Source organism: Macaca mulatta, chromosome 15, assembly GCF_049350105.2.
Source record: "Macaca mulatta isolate MMU2019108-1 chromosome 15, T2T-MMU8v2.0, whole genome shotgun sequence".
NCBI classification, from domain to species: domain Eukaryota; kingdom Metazoa; phylum Chordata; class Mammalia; order Primates; family Cercopithecidae; genus Macaca; species Macaca mulatta.
This window is the reverse complement of record NC_133420.1, coordinates 72,234,560-72,255,598: the sequence shown is the minus strand read 5'-3', so window position 1 is coordinate 72,255,598 and position 21,039 is coordinate 72,234,560. Positions and strand designations below refer to the sequence as shown.

At 37.3% G+C, this 21,039-nt stretch overlaps 1 protein-coding gene across 7 annotated transcripts in view; it reads left to right on the top strand.

Moving 5' to 3' along the window:
• The window catches only part of IFT74 (intraflagellar transport 74), a 120,659-nt gene that overhangs the window by 56,040 nt on the left and 43,580 nt on the right, over positions 1-21,039 (top strand). For all 7 annotated transcript variants that reach the window (XR_003723239.2, XR_013404804.1, XR_013404805.1 and 4 more), the window contains 4 exons: positions 2,107-2,245; positions 4,910-4,972; positions 9,759-9,902; positions 11,486-11,526. Coding sequence is in view for 4 of the 7 variants with exons in the window: in XM_015117584.3 (XP_014973070.3) it covers positions 2,107-2,245; positions 4,910-4,972; positions 9,759-9,902; positions 11,486-11,526 (387 nt within the window). In the remaining 3 variants the exon portion in view is untranslated. The remainder of the gene's footprint in view (positions 1-2,106; positions 2,246-4,909; positions 4,973-9,758; positions 9,903-11,485; positions 11,527-21,039) is intronic.

Sequence of the window (21,039 nt, the reverse complement as noted above, 5' to 3'; positions counted from 1 at the left end):
AAGAGAGAGAAAGAAGAGAGAGGAGGGGGAAGAGGAAGAAGGGAGGGGAGGGAAGGAGAAGGGAGGGGAGGGGAGGGGAGGGAAGGGAAGGGAAGGGGAAAAGAAAGGAAGGGGAAAAGAAAAAAGAAAGGAGGGAAGGAGGGATTCAAATTGTAAAGATATTACCAAGTTTTGTATTCTATTGAGTTTCAACATTTTTGTTTACTTATTTTTATGACACCATCATCAGTGGTTTTACTGCCAACTTATAACAGGAGCAAAGTACTCAAAGCATCAAAAAGACCTGACACCTGGACATCATATGGCCTTGAGAAAGTCAGTTACCTTTCTTATGCTGTAATTTCTCCTCTGTAAGATGGAATACTTTATAACATTAGTTCTTCTTCCTACATTGTAGGAAGAAACATTGTTGGTGGTGAGTAATCAAGTTTAGAATGAAATCCTTCCAAAAGATTATTTCCACTGGGCTTCAGTATCCTTAATCTATGAAACAAAGAGATTGAAATAGATATTTTCCTCTTTCAAATTCTGTGAGCTCATATACCTATACAAATTGTAGCAGCAGGAAACACATTTGTTACACTGTTGTAATTGAAGCTTCAAGTGAAGATACCACATCTTCTCCAATAGTGACACAAAAATAAATTGAAATTCCAGGTTGTCTGTTTTATTATGTTCATCTTTTATTTGGTTATTTTAGATTTTTTTTTGGTAGGGAAATTTCTGAGTTTAGGTTGTTTATTGTAGTAGTAGGATATGAATGTGTAGAAGGTGTATAGGGGATTTGTGGATCCACAGGCTTAGCTGGTGATGGTGACAACTGTAGAAGTTGACATCTATGAGCGAAAGAGAGTAAATAGTGATAGGTTAATCAGATTTTGAAACCCAAAATAGAAATTAATGATCTTGGGACTGAAAATGTATGTTCAATCCAGCTTTTTATAAAATGTAAATCTTGAAAGTATTTAGATAAGTGGCATCTTACCTATTCTTTTTTCATAATTTTTCTCTACCCTATCAATAATTGACCTTGCCTAGGCAACAAGTGGCATGTCATTGGTATTCTTTGGCTACATGATAAAAATGGTTATTGCTTCTAATTAATTTCACTATTACTACTTTTGTGTAATTATATTTGTAATGTTTGTTGTGTTTTTAGAGAAATGAGCTTAATATTTTACAGTGCTAAAAAATACCAATAATTTGTGAAACAGCAATGTTAACTAAAGCAGTAAGTAAAAGAGAATTTAAGCAAAGCATATTATTAATCTAAAGCCGTAACTTTAAAAAAATCAAACTGCACTGCAGGCCTCTCTTCTCCTAGTTCTGTCAGAGCTGCACTGGATGATTTACATGGCAAACTTCTATACAATATTTAATTTGGTCAAAAAAATTTATGCTGAAGGATGTTTGAAAACCACAATTCTAAAACTTCTTACTTGTCTTTTTTTTTTTTTTTTTTGAGACGGAGTTTTGCCCTTTTGCCCAGGCTAGAGTGAAGTGACGCGATCTCAGCTCACTGCAACCTCTGCCCACTGGATTCAAGCAATTCTCCTGCCTCAGCCTCCCAAGTAGCTGGGATTACAGGCGCCCGCCACCAGGCCCGGCTAATTTTTGTACTTTTAGTAGAGATCGGGTTTTGGCATGTTGGCCAGGCTGGTCTCGATCCCCAGACCTCAGGTGATCTACCTGCCTTGGCCTCCCAAAGTGCTGGGATTACAGATGTGAGCCACCGAGCCCAGTCTCTTATTTGTCTTTTGAAGGTATAACTTTAAAAAAGTATAAATGCATCCTCATATATATAAGTCATTAAAGATTTTCTTTGATAATCTTTGTGATTTCTTAGTAAAGTAAAATGGAGAGTAAGGAAATAGAGGAATTTGGGGATGGAGAAGAGAAAGATGCCAAATAAGTTTGTGCTAATGGGGCCAAATTTTATATAGGTCAAATAGCATTTTTTTAGTACAAATATAAAGACTTTTCAGTCACACACTATGGTTGAATATCTTTAAGTATCCTATTAAATTAGGACTGTGACTTGTATAAAATAATTGGATATTTTTTCCTCAGTACAGTATCAGGAATATTACGTGCTTTTGATTTTAGGAAAGAAAAACAAATGAGAAGCGTAGAAGAAGAAATTGAACAGGAAAAACAAGCAGCAGATGACATTATCAAAAATATGTCTCTTGAAAACCAAGTCAAGTACCTAGAGATGAAAGCCACAAATGAGAAACTGTTACAGGTAATATGAATTATTACTCTGTGCCAAGCATGTATCAGTCTTGCTACTAACAGTATAGTTTGAATATCAGCAGCGTCAACATCCCCTGAGAGCTTGACTAGACTTTGAGATCAGTTTTCATTTTAACAAGGTCCCCAACTGATTCAAACGGACATTCACATTTCAGAAGCATTTATTTAGAAAACTTCGTTTTTGTATGCTGCTTGATGACCTAGCTTTTACTCTTATTATTTTTTGTTCACTTCTATTTATTCATTTTGCTTTTCATAAAGACACATGAAAATACTTGCATTTATAAAAATACTTGTCTATAAATTAAAAAGTCTATAAATACTTGCAGTTACAGACTTTTAATGCAAACATTAAAAGGCCTCATAGGTGGAGGATGCAGTGAGCTGAGATCATGCCAGTGCACTCCAGCCTGGGTGACAGAGCGAGACTCCATCTCAAAAAAAAAAGAAAAAAAAAAGAAAAAAAGAAGTCCTCATAGACCAGCTCCCTATAGCTATTTAGTTTCCTTTTCCTTCCTGCGTAATAAACAGCTAAACTTTTTACCTGTTAGCATTATGATTTGAATGGCTATTGTCCTGTAATTATATTGCTTAAATATCCATTTTTAAAAATTAATTTTTTATTGATACACAACAATTGTATATATTTATGGGGTACATGTGATAGTTCCATGCATGTGTGCAATGTATAATGATCAAATCAGGATAATCAGGATATTCATCACCTCAAACATTTAGGATTTTTTTTGTGCTGGAAACTTTTTTTAAAAATTTTTTTGAGACGGAGTTTTGATCTGTCTCCCAGGCTGGAGTGCAGTGGTGTGATCTCGACTCACTGCAAGCTCCGCCTCCTGGGTTCATGCCACTCTCCTGCCTCAGCCTCCCGAGTAGCTGGGACTATAGGCGCCTGCCACCACACCTGGCTGATTTTTTGTATTTTTTTTAGTAGAAACAGGGTTTCACCGTCTTACCTAGTATGGTCTCGATTTCCTGACCTCATGATCCGCCCTCCTCAGCCTCCCAAAGTGCTAGGATTACAGGCATGAGCCACTGTGCCCAGCCTTATGCTGGAAAACATTTTAAATCTCCTTTTCTAGCTATTTTGAAACATACAATTAATTATTGATAACTATAGCCACCCTACTGTTCTATCAAACATGAGAATTTATTCCTTCTCTCCCCCTCCACCTCCCCATGCCCCCAGCTGGGCACCAACTTCTCAGCCTCTGGTAACCATCATTCTACTACCTCCCTCCCTTTTTTTTTTTTTTGTTGAGATGGAGTTTCACTCTGTCACCCAGGCTGGGGTACAGTTGTGCGATCTCGGCTCACTGCAAGCTCTGCCTCCCGGGTTCATGCCATTCTTCTGCCTCAGCCTCCTGAGTAGCTGGGACCGCAGGTGCCCACTACCATGCCTGGCCAATTTTTAATGTATTTTTAGTAGAGACAGGGTTTCACTGTGTTAGCCAGGATTGTCTCGATCTCCTGACCTCATGATCTGCCTGCCTTGGCCTCCCAAAGTGCTGGGATTACAGGTGTGAGCCACTGTGCCTGGCCGAGATCCACTTTTTTAAGCTCCTACAGATGAGTGAGAACATGCAATATTAAATAAGCAATTTAAATCCCTGCTTAGGGGATATTGAGAATCCTCTCAATGCTCAGTCATGATGGTGCCCTTTCATGCCCAGATGGCCCTTAATAAAGATTAAGCAAAGAATTAGGCCCCATAAATGCCAATAATGATTATAGTTTTAGTTTCTGAGACATTCCTTTGCTGACAATTTAGTAACCTTTTTATTTTAGACAAGATTTCTAAGATACAATGAAGCATTGAAGAAAGAGTATGGCCTAGCCAAGATGGTGAAACCCCATCTCTACTAAAAATACAAAAATTAGCCGGGTGTGGTGGCAGGTGGCTGTATTCCCAGCTACGTGGGAGGCTGAGGCAGGTAATTGCTTGAACCTGGGAGGTGGAGGTTTCAGTGGGCCAAGATCATGCAGCTACACTCCGGTCTGGGCAACAGAGCGAGACTCTGTCTCAGAAAGAGAAAAGAAAGAGTATGATAGAAATGCCAAAATAGTTCCAAAATATATTTAATCTTGTATGGGATAATGAATGAGTAAACAATTTAAGGATCTTATCCTAGGAGTGAACCATATTTATATTTACATATATGTGTATGTGTGTGTGCATGTGTTGTGTGTGTGTATAGTATAGAGAAATTAGGCAAAAGATATGAAAACACGATTAAACATCAATATTTTAAATAATAACCTTAATGACATAATTTGAAATCTTCTGATACTTGATGTCTCAGAACATAGTGATGATTCACTGTGAAAAGGTCTAAGGTCTAGCTACTTTTGAGAAACTCATGAAGTTTTTTTTGGTTTTTTTTTTTTTGAAGGCACACAGCAAGTTTTTAAGAATAATAAAAGAAGATGGGAAAAATATAAATAATGAAGTGTTAATAAATTCTAGTCAAAGTGCAAGATGCCAGTGAAGATATTTAGAAAATTTACTTTGTCACATCTGTATTTGAAATGTTGAGAAATAGAGAAACAAATTTTTTTTTCCAAGCTCTCTCCCCCCACTACTACAAAGTATTCTTAATGTAATTTGGATTTATGTTTGCTTTTTTTTTCCACTTAGGAATTAGATACACTTCAACAACAATTGGATTCACAGAACATGAAAAAAGAGAGCATGGAAGCAGTAAGTGTAAAATCAAATAAGGGTTCTCATACTACTCAGTTAAAAAAGTTAATTCAGCCAAGTAAACTAATTCAAGTACATATTGATCTGGCAGTTTACTAATAGGAGTTTAATACTTTTTCTTCCTATTCTGGACCCACAAAGATCCTAGGTAAGAAATTAGATTCAGTTATTGAGTACCTGCTATGTATAAAACAAATCATTCTGCCCAACCTAGGACATGGCAAAATCCAATAACAATTAAAATTTTTTTTTTTTAGAGACAGAGTCTTTGTCACTCAGGCTGGAGTGCAGTGACATGATCGTAGCTCACTGTAAATTCAAGCTCTTAAGCTCAAGCGATCCTCCCTCCTCAGCTTCCCAAGTAGCTAGAACTTCAGGCAGGAACCACCACACCTGGCTAATTTTTATTTTACTTTTTGTAAAGACAGGGTATCATTATGGCTGGTCTACAGCTCCTGGCCTCAAGCAATGTGCCTACCTTGGCTTCCCAATGTGCTAGGATTACAGGCGTGAGGCATTGTGCTCAGTCTCTAATGGCAATTTAAAGACACATACACAAGAGACTAAAAACAAAGAGGGAGAGACATGAGTTCATCTCTTTAAGGATGTAAAAACTTCCATTTGTTTTCTTATTTGTTTATTTAAAACATTTTAATTCACAAAACAAAATGTTCTTATGGTTTAAAAATAGTTGAACAAGATTAACGTAAAAATGTCTGTTTTGTGTCCTTCTTTCCAGATGGAACTACTGGAAAGACATTTATCAAGTGCTTACTGCATACTTTTTTGAGCTGTAAACTTATATCAGCATCATCTTCATATAATCCCCACAAGAGTCCTAAATCCCATCTTGGTTTTACAGTTGTGAAAAACCTCAAGTGGGGTTCATACTTGCTATGCTATCTGCAGCTTTTTTTTCACCCTAACATTATATATTCAGTGTCTATTTATATCAGTTCTTAGAGAACCTCCTCATTATTTTAAATTGCTACGTTGTATTATGTTGTATAATTATAACACAGCCTTGTAAATGAACAGGTTGTTTATAGTTTTCTGGGATTATAAACAATACTCGGCGAAAGCATACATTTTATGCAAAGTTGTATTAGTATATCATAAGATTGGGTCAAAAGGTATACACTTTAAAAATGTTGTAAGATTGCCAAACTGCCTTCAAAAAGGTTGTTCCAACTTTTACTTCTAGGTGTAATGTATGTGAATGCTTATTTCCCCTGCATTCACTGACAGCAAATATTATCTGACTTTTCCAATTTTAGCTAGTTTGATAGGTAAAAATTACTACCTTATTTGAATTTTCATTTATTTATGCATAAAGCTGAGTATCTGTTTATATCATTTTTGGCCAATGAATTTCTTTTTCTTTGAACTCCTTTTTCATATTTTTGGCATTTCGGTATACTGACTGTACTTTAAATCTTGCCTCCCTTTCCTGATTCCCTGTGGATTCAGGTGGATGACATGATGATAGTATTAGGAACTGCTGTAGATTGATGGCTTGCAGACACCCTAGCTTGTAAAAGAAATGAATATTTTGTAATTCTTTTGAGAATTTGCTATTGCAAAAGTTATTTAATTAAAAATAGTGAGGTAGTTGGCTAGGCGTGGTAGCTCACGCCTGTAATCCCAGCACTTTGGGAGGCCAAGGTAGGCAGATCATGAGGTCTGGAGATCGAGACCATCCTGGCTAACATGGTGAAACCCTGTCTCTACTAAAATACAAAAAATTAGCCCGGTATGGTGACAGGTGCCTGTAATGCCAGCTACTTGGGTGGCTGAGGCAGAAGAATGGCATAAACCCAGAAGGGAGAGCTTACAGAGAGCCAAGATGACACCACTGCACTCCAGCCTGGGCGACAGAGTGAGACTCCGTCTCAAAAAAAAGAAAAAAAATAGGAAGGTAGTTTTCTGTGTCTGATTGTCCATCTATAAATACACTTAATTTTTATTTCCTTGGATCTCTGGTGATGGAAATACACTTAAAGAAAGAAGGACCACATTTAGTATTAATACAACCAGCTTGTAGAATTCGTCACTAATCTTTCTTGGAGTGGGTTTGTGAAAGTCAAGTCTTACTTCAGTTGGTGAGTTTAATTTCCATAGGAAGAAGATAAGCTATAACCTTAGATTTACATTTTGTACTGATGCCATTCTTCTCTGATGTCAGTACATTTATGCCTACATTAACAAGAGTTTTAAAGATACACAATGTTTGCAAATTAGGATAACATAAGTCACTAATTCTATTTAACTTTTGCCAGATTTCTTTCTTTTTAAAAAAATTTTTTTTGAGACAGAGTCTTGCTCCGTTGCCGAGGCTGGAGTGCAGTGACACGATCTTGGCTCACTGCAACTTCTGCCTCCTGAGTTCAAACAATTCTCCTGTCTCAGCCTCCTGAGTAGCTGGGATTACAGCGTGCATCACCATGCCCGGCTAATTTTTGTATTTTTATTAGAGATGGGGTTTCACCATGTTGGCCAGGCTGGTCTTGAACTCCTGACCTCGTGATCCACCCACTTCAGCCTCCCAAAGTGCTGAGATTACAGGCGTGAGCCACCATGCCCAGCCCAGATTTCTTTTATTTATTTATTTAGGACTTGTTCTTCAAGAAAATATGTGTCAGATAGTGGTCAATCAACTAGTATTTATTGAATATGTTCACTACTGTACAACGTATTAGGTCATACTTATTCAGTTCACAAGAGTGGAAAAAAATCAGGTGAAGAATTAACATGAGCTTAAGTCTTCCAGAACAGTTTTATCAAGATGCAATTCAAACAAGTCTATAGGATCGTTAGGCAAAAAGGAGAAGAGACTATGAAAAAGGATAGCATAAAATATCTGCATTTCCTCTATATGTATTTTTTAGCATGCCTTTATCTTATCTGATGCCTAATCTATTACTTGAACTGTATATATAATCCATTGCTTATGGACTTTGAAAAATTCTCGTCTACTCTTTCCTTTTTTGGAGGTTCCTTCTTTCATACTTTTAAAAGGGAAGAGGTCTGCCGGGCGTGGTGGCTCACACCTGTAATCCCAGCACTTTGGGAGGCTGAGGTGGGCGGATCACGAGGTCAGGAGTTTTGAGACTACCCTGGCCAACGTGATGAAACCCTATCTCTTCTAAAAATACACAAAAAGTTAGCTGGGCGTGGTGGTAGGCGCCTGTAGTCCCAGCTACTTGGGAGGCTGAGGCAGGAGAATGGCGTGAACCCGGGAGATGGAGCTTGCATTGAGCTGAGATCGCACCACTGCACTCCAGCCTGGGTGACTGAGCAAGACTCCGTCTCAAATATAAATAAATAAATAAATAAATAAATAAATATTAGCTGGGTGTGGTGGCGGGCACCTGTAATCCCAGCTACTTGGGAGGCTGAGGCAGGAGAATCGCTTGAAACTGGGAGGCGAAGGTTGCAGTGAGCCAAGATCGCACCACTGCACCCCAGCCTGGGTGAAAGAGTGAAACTCCGTCTCAAAAAAGAAAAAAAAAAAAAAGAGAGAGAGAGAAGAGGTCTTGCCTCTTAAGAATTTTGTTTTGTTCATGCTGTAGGTCTGTTTTCAAATGTCACTGTTAACTCTTATGTCTTTGTTAACTTTGAAAAGTTATTTACGTTTCAGGTCCTTAGTTTTCTCATCTGTAAAATGGAGATGATAGTACTATCTTGTAGAGTATCACTTTGGATAGTAGAGATAACATATAAATAACATGCAGCATAGTGCCTGGCACGGAACAGATGCTCAGTAAACAAGAGTTTCAAATGTCGTTTTAATCATCACCACCACCATTCCTAGCTTTTTTTTTTTTTTTAATCTAATAACATTTTTGTCACGTCCTTATTTTTTTCTTTGTGAAAGGTAGGATAGTGGTGAGTACACAATAACTGTCATTTCATGTGTTAATTTCCTAGTGCTGCTGTAATAGAATATCACAAACTGGGTGGCTTAAAACAAACAAATTTTCTCACAGTTCCAGAGCCTGAAAGTCTGAAATCAAGGTGTCAGCAGAGCCATGCTTCCTCTGAGACTCTAGAAAGAATCTTGCTCTGCCTCCTCCTAGCTTCTGGTAGTATACATTAGCCCTTGATGTTGCTTGACTTGCAGCTGCATCACCTCAGTCTTTGCCTGAGTCATACCATGGTATTCTCCCTGTGTGTCTCTGTTGCGTTTGTACTCTTCTTATAAAGTGCACTATCATATTGCATTAGGGCCCACCCCTAATGACCTTAACTTGACTAAATATGCAAAGAGCCTATTTTCAAATAAAGGTCAAATTGACAGGTGTATGTCGTTAAGACTCCAGCTTACCTTTTGAGCAGACACAATTCAACTCACAAAATTGTGGAAAAATATATGTTATGACCTATTTAGGGAAAAATATCTTCTCTCCAAAGATCACTTCTGTGGACTTTGAATCAGACATTGTGTTTAAAGTTGCACATATGTTTTGACATTGTCTTTATCCTCCCGTTGGTAGAGTTGTCCTATATTTATTCAGGTCTTATATGTAGAAAATAAAATAAACTAAGGCTATCAACTTCTTGTGAATCTTAGATTGAAAATAGCTTATTAAAATATACAGGATTTATTTTTATTCTTCCAGTTTAGGAATGTGCTTTGTAGCATTATTGAGTACTAATGATATTTGTTGTCTGTATTTAAAGATGCTGGTAGTTTACCCCCTATTCTTATTACCCGAAACCTATTTGATAATAATTATTGATAAAATACAAATTAAAAATTTCCCTTCTTATTTTCCTTTAGGAAATAGCTCACTCCCAGGTGAAACAGGAGGCTGTATTGCTGCATGAAAAGCTTTATGAGTTGGAGTCCCATCGAGATCAAATGATTGCAGAAGACAAAAGCATAGGATCTCCAATGGAAGAGAGAGAGAAATTACTTAAGCAGGTGGGCAAAAGAAACATACTTATTTTAAGATGTCTGGTTTTGTATTGATTTGTTTTATTTAAGGGATATTAATGCAACCAAAAGCTAGTAAGTGTATTGTCTAAAAATAGTTTATGTGAAGAAATGACTTTTTAATCTAGATTTTCTTCTTTTTTTTTTTTTTTTTTTTTTTTTTTTTGATATAGGGTCTTGCTCTGTAACCCAGGCCGGAGCACAGTGTTGCAATCATAGCTCACTGTAGCCCTGATCTGCTGGGCTCAAGCGATCCTCCACCTCAGCCTCCTGAGTAGCTGGGACTACAGGCATGTGCCAACACACTAATTTTTTATTTTTATTTTTTTGTAGTGATGGGGTTTTACTATGTTGCCTAGGCTGGTCTCAAGCTCCTGGCCTCAAGCAATCCTCCAATTTCAGTCTCTCCAAGTGTTGGGATTATAGGCACCCAGTCTAGATTTTCTTAAGTATTTCATACTGTCGTAGGTGAAGCTAACTTTTCCTTATTAGGAATACTTGAAACTCTTCTTTATTGGTCATTAAATATTTAGATAATCTTTTGGAAGATATGTTTCCTTTTTGTTTTGGGCCTTGTATTTAGAAAATGGAGTATCCCAAGGCTAATGACTTTTTGTGGTTGTTATTATCAGTGCCTCCATGAAGAGAATGGAATTAAAATGTCCTGTGAAATTATCGTATGTCCTAAAGTCATGACACATGTAACATATATTTAGTAGCTTTCTTACTACCCCAAGGGTAGATATAGTTTAGCTCCAAATTATAATTAGCATGTTGTTTATCGTGACACACCCTAACTATAAGGGCCTTAGGAGAACTTCATCTATATTTGGGCACAGCTCCAGTCAGGGACTCCCTTGCCCCTAGACTTAGATCAAGCCCATTGCATTTAGAAGAAATTTAGGTATCAATTCAGGGACTATTTAAATTATTAGAATCATTCCAGAAGGGTATTAATTCTAGAACCTGTGTAGTTCCTTGGAAATAAATCACTGAAGGATGGGGAGGAATGATCTTGAGGTACACGTACCACATAAAATATAGAATAGCTACTTAAATTTCAATTTCAGATAAGCAATGAATAATCTTTCAGACACATATATCTATATAGAAAAATTATTCATTGCTTATGAATGATACGAATAATCCAAATATTACATGGTATATATATCCCCTCAAAGATAATCACTACTTATCTGAAATTCAAATTTAACTGGACTTGCTCAATCTAGCAAAACCCTACCTGTGGGAAAGTGAGGGAGACTCTCAGAAATCCTAGTTGTTTATATCAACTTATCCAGGCCTGAAGATGTGCTAACCTGATGGTGCCTGGGGGGTAGCTATGAGTATATCAGTTACTACACTTACTTTGAGGAAAAAGGATGGAATCTGTGAATGGTTCCTTGGTGCTGTTCCCTTTAACTTCAAAGGTTGAAGTCTAAAAAATAGATTTCAAGAAGGAGACTAGATTTGACACTTTAGTACAATGCACTCTAGAAGGAAATTGTCTTTAAGATAGCCTTACAATGAGTTATTTTTTTAACTACTACTTTCTTTTTATGCCTTTGTAGGTTAAAGATGATAATCAGGAAATAGCCAGCATGGAAAGACAGTAAGTACCTTTATACTAGGACATTTTACATCCATTTCTCACTTTAAAAATTACATTCTAAAGGTACAGGAGTGGCTTTCATTCTTTCAATTTTTCTTATAGCTTTAAATATTTCTTTGAGTGTTTAAGAGCCATTGCATAGTATAATTGTTTTTTATAAATATCTTTATTAAGATATACTTTATACCATATAATAGACATATTTAAAGTAAACAATTTAAAGCTTTTTAGTATATTCACAGAAGTGTGCAGCCATCACCTAAATCACCTTTATTTTTCAATTTTTATTTATTTTTATCTTTTTGAGACCAGGTCTCACTCTGCTGCCCGGACTGGAGTGCAAGTGGCATGATAATAGCTCATTGCAACCTCAAACTCCTGGGCTCAAACTTCCCAAGGAGCTAGGGCTACAGGCACATGCCACCATATCTGGCTAATTTATTTTTATTTTTAGTAGAGTCAAGATGTTACTATGTTGCCCAGGCTAGTCTCCAGCTCCTGGCTTCAAGCAATCCTCCCATCTCAGCTTCCCAAAGAGCTGAAATTACAGCTGTGAGCCAGTGTGCCAGGCCCCCAGTCAACTTTAGAACTATTCAGTCAGCCCAATAAAACCCTACACCCTTTAACCATCATCTCCATTATGCCTCTCCCAGCTCTAGCCATGCCTATTCTGGACATTTCATACAAATGGAATCATTCAATATGTGCTTCTGTGTGGCAGGATGCTTTCACTTAACACAGTGAGCCTTGCTTTCTTGAAGATCAGCTGACTATCAGTATTTGGCTTTATTTCAGGGTTCTCTATTCTGTTCCAAGGCTCATAGATGAGCCTTGAAAACTAAGACTAATGGAATATTATTTGGAAATAGAAATTAATACAATACTAATACATGCTCAGTATTTTATTAATTTTTATTAATACTGATACATGCTTAGTATTTTATTAATTTTTATTTCCAAATAGTATTCCATTGCATGGATATACCATATTCTGTTTATTCATTTATAAATTGATGGATGTATGTGCTGTTACCATTTTTTTATTGTTATGAATCATGCTCCTATGAACATCCATGTACAAGTTTTTGTGTGGACATATGTTTTCACTTCTCTTGTATATATACCTAGGAGTGGAATTGCTGACTCATGACTATGTTTAGCTTTTTGAAGAACTGCCAGACTGTTTTTCAAAACAACTTTACCATTTTACATTTCATTTATTTCTATTTGAATATATTTGTTTAAAGTTTGTAAAACAATCATTTTACCACCAGTCACCAGAAAGCATACCAATTGTTTTAACTTTCTTTCTTTTCTTTTTTCTTCTGAGACAGAGTCCCGGTTTGTTGCCCAGGCTGGAATGCAGTGGTGCAATCTTGGCTCACTGCAGCCTCCACATCCTGGGTTCAAGGGATTCTCATGCCTCAGCCTCCCGAGTAGCTGGGACTACAGGCACGTGGCACCGTACTCGGCTAAGATTGTTTTAATTTTAATCAACTAAGTTGTAAACTAATAAGTAGTCAACAATGACGAAATTGCCTTTTAATGTTTCTCATATTCTATTGTAATGTTTTTGTCACTGATTACAACTTATGAAATTAAATTTTGGAATCACAGTCTCTAATATGAGCTGAATTGAAGCCCATGTTAAGTCTTGCAGTACTGGCTAAGGTACTAAGAAAGTAATGTTTTTTTTTCTGTTAATTTGTAACTTTAAGCAAATTTCTATATTATTATGGCTAAGAGAAGATTTTTTTTAGGAACGTTTAAAGCAGCTTTATTTTATCTTTTTTATTTCAATAGTTTTTGGGGAACAGGTGGTATTTGGTTACATGGATAAGTTCTTTAGCAGTGATTTCTGAGAGTTTGATGCATCCATTACCCAAGCAGTGTCCACTCTACCCACTGTGTAGTCTTTTATCCCTCACCCACCTCTCACTCTTCCCACCAAGTCCCCAAAGTTCATTGTATCATTCTTATGCCTTTGTGTCCTCATAGCTTAGCTGCCACTTATTTATTTATTTATTTATTTATTTATTTATTTATTTATTGAGACAGAGTCTTACTCTGTCGCCCAGGCTGGAGTGCAGTGGTGCCGTCTCGGCTCACCGCAAGCTCCACCTCCCGGGTTTACGCCATTCTCCTGCCTCAGCCTCCCAAGTAGCTGGGACTACAGGTGCCCGCCACCATGCCTGGCTATTTTTTTGTATTTTTAGTAGAAACAGGGTTTCACCACATTAGCCAGGATGGTCTCAATCTCCTGACCTCATGATCCACTCGCCTCTGCCTCCCAAAGTGCTGGGATTACAGGCATGAGCCACCGTGCCTGGCCGCTTAGCTCCCACTTATAAATGAGAACATATGATGTTTGGTTTTCCATTCCTGAGTTTCTTCACTTAGAATAACTGTCTCCAACTCCATCTCGGTTGCTGTGAATGCCATTATTTTGATCCTTTTTATGGCTGAGTAGTATATATATGTATAAATATATATCTACACACACATATACATACCACATTTTCTTTATCCACTTGTTGATTATTGGCCTTTTGGCGGTTTCCCTTTTTTCCAGTTGCAAATTATGCTGCTATCAACATGCATGTGCAAGTGTCTTTTCATATAATGACTTCTATTTCCTCTGCATAGATACCTAGTAGTGGGATTGCTGGATCAAATGGTAGATCTACTTTTAGTTCTTTAAGGAATCGCCATAGTGTTTTCCATAGTGGTTGTACTACTTTATATTTCCACAAGCAGTGTAAACGTGTTCCTTTTTCACCACATCCACTCCAACATCTATTTTTGTTAAATTTTTAAATTGTGGCCATTCTTGCAGGAGTAAGCTGGTATTGCGTTGTGGTTTTGATTTGCATTTCCCTGATAATTAATGATGTTGAGCATTTTTTCATATGATTGTTGACCATTTGTATATCTTCTTTGGAGAGTCGTCTATTCATGTCTTTAGCTCACTTTTCACTTTTTTATGGTTTTTTTTTCTTGCTGATTTGTTTGAGTTTGTTGTAGATTCTGGATATTATTCCTTTGTCAGATGCATAGTTCATGAATGTTTTCTCCCACTCTGTGGGTTGTCTATTAACTCTGCTGATTATTTCTTTTGTTGGTGCAGAAGTTTTTTAGTTTAATTAAGTCCCATCTATTTATCTTTGTTTTTGTTGCATTTGCTTTTAGGTTCTTTCAGTGTTTGCCTATGCCGATGTCTAGAAGAGTTTTTCTGATGTTATCTTCTAGAATTTTTACCGTTTCAGGTCTTAGATTTAAGTTTCTGATCCACCTTGAGTTGATTTTTATATAAGGTGAGAGATGAGGATCCAGTTTCATTCTCCTACTTGTGGCTTGCCAGTTATCCCAGCACCATTTGTTGAAGAGGGTATCCTTTCCTCACTTTATGTTTTTGTTTGCTTTTTCGAAGATCAACTGACTGTCAGTATTTGGCTTTGTTTCTGGGTTCTCTGTTCTGTGCCATTGGTCCATGTACCTATTTTTATGCCAATACAATACTGTTTTGGTGACCTTATAGTCCTTATAGTGTAGTTTGAAGTTGGGTAATGTGATGTCTCCAGGTTTGTTCTTTTTGCTTAGTCTTGCTTTGGCTGTGCAGGCTCACTTTTGGTTCCATGTGAATTTTAGGATTGTTTCTTTTCTAGTTCTGTGCCAAGAATGATGATGGTAAAATGGGAATTGCATTGAACTTGTAGATTGCTTTTGGCAGTATGGTCATTTTCACAATATGGCCATCAAGACAAGACAAGACAGGACAGGACAGGACAGGACAGGACAAAGACAAAGACAAGACTTAGGAATATGCCTAACCCAAAAGGTGAAAGACCCAAAAGGTGAAAGACCCCTCTCTTCAAGGAAATCCATGAGTATGGAATATGTTTCTATTTGTTTGTGTCATCTGTGATTTCTTTCAGCATTGTTCTGTAGTTTTCCTTGTAGAGGTCTTTCACCTTTTGGGTTAGGCATATTCCTAAGTATTGTGTTGTGTTGTATTTTATTTTATTTTATTTTATTTTATTTTCACAGCTGTTGTGAAAGGAGTTGAGTTCTTGATTTCTTTTTTTTTCTTTTTTTTCTTTTTTTCTTTTTTGATACAGAGTCTTGCTCTGTTGCCCAGGCTGGAGTGTAATGGTGCAGTCTTGGCTCACTGCAACCTCTGCCTCCCAGGTTCAAGCGATTCTCCTGCCTCAGCCTGCCGAGTAGCTGTGACTACAGGTGCTTCCCACCACTCCCAGCTACTTTTTTGTATTTTTAGTAAAGACGGGGTTTCACCTTGTTAGCCAGGATGGTCTCGGCCTTCTGACCTTGTGATCCACCCACCTTGGCCTCCCAAAGTGCTGAGATTACAGGCGTGAGCCACTGCGCCCAATCGAGTTCTTTATTTCTTTGTCAGCTTTGTTGCTGTTGGTATATAGCAGTGATACTGATTTGTGTACATTGATTTTGTGTCCTGAAACTTTACTGAATTTATTTATAAGATCTAGGAGTTTTCTGGATGAGTCTTTTGGGTTTCCTAGTTATATGATCATATCATTAGCAAACAGCGACAGTTTGACTTCCTCTTTACTGATGTAGGTGCCCTTTATTCATTTCTTTTTTCTGATTGCTCTAGCTAGGACTTCTAGTTCTGTGTTGAATAGAAGTGGTGAGAGTGGGCATCCTTGTCTTGTTGCAGTTCTCAGGGGGAATGCTTTCAACTTTTCCCTGTTCAGTATAATGTTGGCTGTGGGTTTGTCATAGATAGTTTTTATTACCTTAAGATATGTAATCATAAAAGGATGCTGGATTTTGTCAAATGCTTTTTCTGCATCTATTGAGATGATTGTATGAGTTTTGTTTTTAATTCTGTTTAATTGGTATATCACATTTATTGACTTGTATATGTTTAAGCATCCCTGCATCTCTGCTATAAAACCCATTTGATCATAGTGAATCTTTTTCATATGCTGCTGGATTTGGTTAGCTAATTTTTTTTGAGGATTTTTGCCTCTAAATTCATCAGGGATATTGGTCCATAGTGTTTTTTTTTGGTTTGTTTGTTATGTTCATTCCTGGTTTTGGTATTAGGGTGATACTGGCTTCATAGAATGATTCAGGGAAGATTCCCTCTTTCTCTATCTTTTGGAATAGTTTCAGTAAGATCAGCAGCAGAAGCTGCCATATCCCCCTTGGAACATAACTTCCTTGTCCTGAAACCACCCTCTCCATCGCCCACATTGGCCACAGCCAACCCCATCCAAGGAGAGTCTGAGCTGAGACACGCCTAACTCTGCCCTCACCTGGTGTTCTTTCTCTACCCTGCTTGTAGCCAAAGACAAAAGACATAAACTTGTGGTATAGGTCTATGGCCCCACCAGTCACCTGAGAAACCCAAATATTTGTTCAGGTCACCTTAGGGCAAGCTTGTGTCCCCCCATACTACTGCATCTGATGCCCTCTTGAAAGTGCCACCTCCTAGCTAGAGGCCAACCAACACAAACCATTACAGCAATTCATAACAGAACAATCCTCCAAGGGAAGGAGAAAACAACAGCTAATTCCACTGTCTATAACATCCACACTAACCAGAGGCCCTGAGTCTGTTCACATGACAGTTTTACTGCCAGCATAACCAGCATTCAGGAAAACCAGTGCACTAAACAAAACTACAACCAAGAACTCTCACAGAATCCACTTCACTCTTCAGCTACCTCCACCAGAGCAGGTGCTGGTATCCACGGTTGAGACCCTAAAGACAGATCACTTCACAGGACTCTTTGCAGACCCTTCCCAGTACAAGCCCAGAGCCCGGTAGCTCTGGTGGGTGGCTAGACCCAGAACAGCAATAATAATCACCGCATCTGGCTCTCAGGAAGCCCCATCTCTAGGGGAAGGGAGAGAGAGAGCACCACATCAAGGGATCACTTCATGGGACAAACGAATCTGAACAGCAACCCTTGAGTCCCAGATCTTTCTTCTGTCATAGTCTACCCAAATGAGAAGGAACCAGTAAAACAATTCTGGTAATATGACAAAACAAGGTTCTGTAACATCTCCAGAAGATCACACTAGCACCAGCAATGGATCCAAACCAAGAAGAAATCTGTGAATTGACAGATAAAGAATTCAGAAGATCAGTTATTAAGTTACTCAAGGAGCCAGCAGAGAAAGGTGAAAACCAACTTAAAGAAATTCAAAATATAGGATATGCATGAAAAAAATATCCAGAGAAATATGTAGCATAAATAAAAAAAAAATCACAACTGCTGGACATGAGAGACACACTTAGAGAAATGCAAAATACAATGGAAAGTTTCAACAATAGAATCAAACAAGTAGAAGAAAGAACTTCAGAGCTCTAAGACAAGGCTTTCAAAATAACGCAATCCATCAAAGACAAAAAAGTATTAAAAAAAAAAAGCACAAAGCCTCCAAAAAGTTTGAGATTCTGTTAAATGGTCAAACCTAAGAATAATTGGTGTTCCTGAGGAAGAAGACAAATCTGTAAGTCTGGAAAATGTATTTGAGGGCATAATCAAGGAAAACTTCCCTGGCTTTGCTAGAGATGTAGATATCCAAATACAAGAATGTCGCAGCTGAGCGTGGTGGCTCACACCTGTAATCCCAGCGCTTTGGGAGGCCGAGGCGAGCAGAACATGAGGTCAGGAGTTCAAGACCAGGCTGGCCAATAAGGTAAAATCCTGTCTCTACTAAAAATACAAAAATTTGCTGGGCATGGTGGTGTGCACCTGTAGTCCCAGCTACTTGGGAGGCTAAGGCAGAAAAATCACTTGAACCTGGGAGGCAGAGGTTGCAATGAGCTAAGATTGCGCCACTGCATTCCATCCTGGGCAACAGAGCGAGACTCCATCTACAAAAAAAAAAAAAAAAAGGAAAGAACGAATTTCAAAGAATACACCTGGGAAATGCATCACAAAAAGGTAATCACCTAGGCATAGTCGTAAGGTTATCTGAAGTCAAGACAAAGGAAAGAATCTTAAGAGCTAGGAGGCAAAAGCATCAGGTAACCTATAAAGGAAAACCTATCAGATCAATAGCATATTTCTTAGCAGAAACCCTACAAGCTAGAAGGAATTGGGGTCTACCTTTAGACTCCTTAAACGAAATAATTATCAGCCAAGAATTTTGTATCCACTGAAACTAAGCTTCATAAATGAAGCAAAGATAAAGTCATTTTCAGACAAATGCTGAGAGAATTCACCACTACCAAGGCAGCACTACAAGAACAGTTAAAGGGAATTCTAAATCTTGAAACAAAACCTCAAAATACACCAAAGTAGAAACTCCTTAAATCATAAATCTCACAAGGCCTATAAAACAACACAATGGAAATGAAAAACCAAGGTATTCAGGCAATAACTATCACAGCGAACAGAACAGTACCACATATCTCAATACTAACGTTGAATGTAAATAGCCCAAATGCTCCACTTAAAAGATACAGAATAGTGGAATGGATAAGAATTCACCAACCAAGTATCTCCCATCTTCAGGAGACTCACCTAATACATAAAGTCTCATGTAAACTTAAGCTAAAAGGGTGGAAAAAGATATTCCATGCAAAAGCAAGTAGGAGTAGCTATTCTTATATTAGACAAAACAGACTTCAACAACAATTGAAAAAGACAAAGAGGGACAGTATGTAATGATAAAAGGACTAATCGAACAGGAAAATTCACAATACTAAATCTATATGCACCTAACACTAGAGCTCCTAAATGTAAAAAATAATTACCACTAGACCTAACAAATGAGATAGATGGCAATACAATAATAGTGGGGGACTTCAATACTCCATTGACAGCACTAGACAGGTCATCAAGACAGAAAGTCAGCAAAGAAACAATGGATTTAAACTATACCCTAAAACAAATAAATGGACTTAGCAGATATTTATAGACCCTTCTACCCAACAACTGCAGAATATACATTCTGTTCATCAGCACATGGGACATTCTCCAAGACAGACCATACAATAGGCCACACAAAATAAGTCTCAAAATTTAAGAAAATCAAAATTATATCAAAGTATTCTCAGACCACAATGGAATAAAATTGGAAATCAACTCCAGAAGGAACCGTAAAAACCATGCAGATACATGGAAATTAAATAATTTGCTCCTGAATGATTTTTTAGGTCAACAATGAAATCAAGACGGAAGTTTAAAAATTCTTTGAACTGAACAATAGTAGTGACACAACCTAGCAAAACCTCTGGGATACAGCAAAAGCAGTGCTAGGAGGAACATTCAGAGCATTAAGTGCCTACATCAAAAAGTCTGAAAGAACACAAATAGACAATCTAACGTCATACCTCAAGGAACTAGAGAAACAAGCACAAACCAAACCCAAACCCACCAAAAGAAAAGAAATAACAAACATCAGAGCAGAACTAAATTGAATTGAAACAAAAAATATGAAAGATAAATGAAGTAAAAAGCTGTTTCTTTGAAAAGATAAGCAAAATTAATAGACCAATAGCAAGATTAATCAAGAAAAGAAGAGAAAAGATCCAAATAAGCTCAATTAGAAACAAAACGGGAGATACTACAACCAATACCACAGAAATACAAAAGACCGTTCAAACTTATAATGAGCATCTTTACATGCACAAACTAGAAAACTTAGAGGAGATGGGTAGATTCCTGGAGAAATATACAATCCTCCTGGATTAAAGTAGGAAGAAATAGAAACTCTGAACAGACCATTAACAAGCAGTGAGATTGAAATTGTAAAAAAAAAAAAAAAAAAAAAAAAAAAAAAAAAAAAAAAACCAACATAAAGTCCAGGACCAGATGGAGCCACAGCTGAATTCTATCAGACTTTCAAAGAATTGGTACTATTTTACATTTCTTTGAAATGTAATATGAGCAGCATAGGAGCAGTATGTGAGGGTTCCAGTTTTTTTCACATGCTCACTTGTTATTACCTCTTTTTCTATTATAGCCATCCCTAATGGATGTGAAGCGGTGTCTTACTGTGGTTTTGATTTGTATTTGTTTGCTGGCTAATGATGTTGAGGTTCCTTTCATATGCTTATTGGCCATATTCTTTGGGGAAATGTTTAGTTCCTTTGCTCATTTTTTAAACTAGATTGTTTCATTACTGAGTTGTAACATTTCTTTATATATGCTAGATAGAGGTCTCATCAGATACATGATTTGTAAAAATTTTCCCTTGTTCTATGAATTATCTTTTCATTTTCTTGGTGTCCTTGGAAGCATAAAAGTTTCCAATTTTGATTATGTCCAGTTTTTCTATTTTTCTTTTGTTGCTCTTGCTTTTAGTGTCATATCTAAGAAACCAATGCCAAATCCAAGGCCATGAAGACTATGTCTATGTTTTCTTCTAAGAGTTTGGTAATTTAGTTCTAACGTTTAGATCTTTGATCAATTTCAAGTTAATTCTGTGTATGATGTGAGGTAGGAGTCCAATTTTATTCCTTAGCTTCTACATATGTACTTTTCCCAGCACCATTTATTGAAAATACTC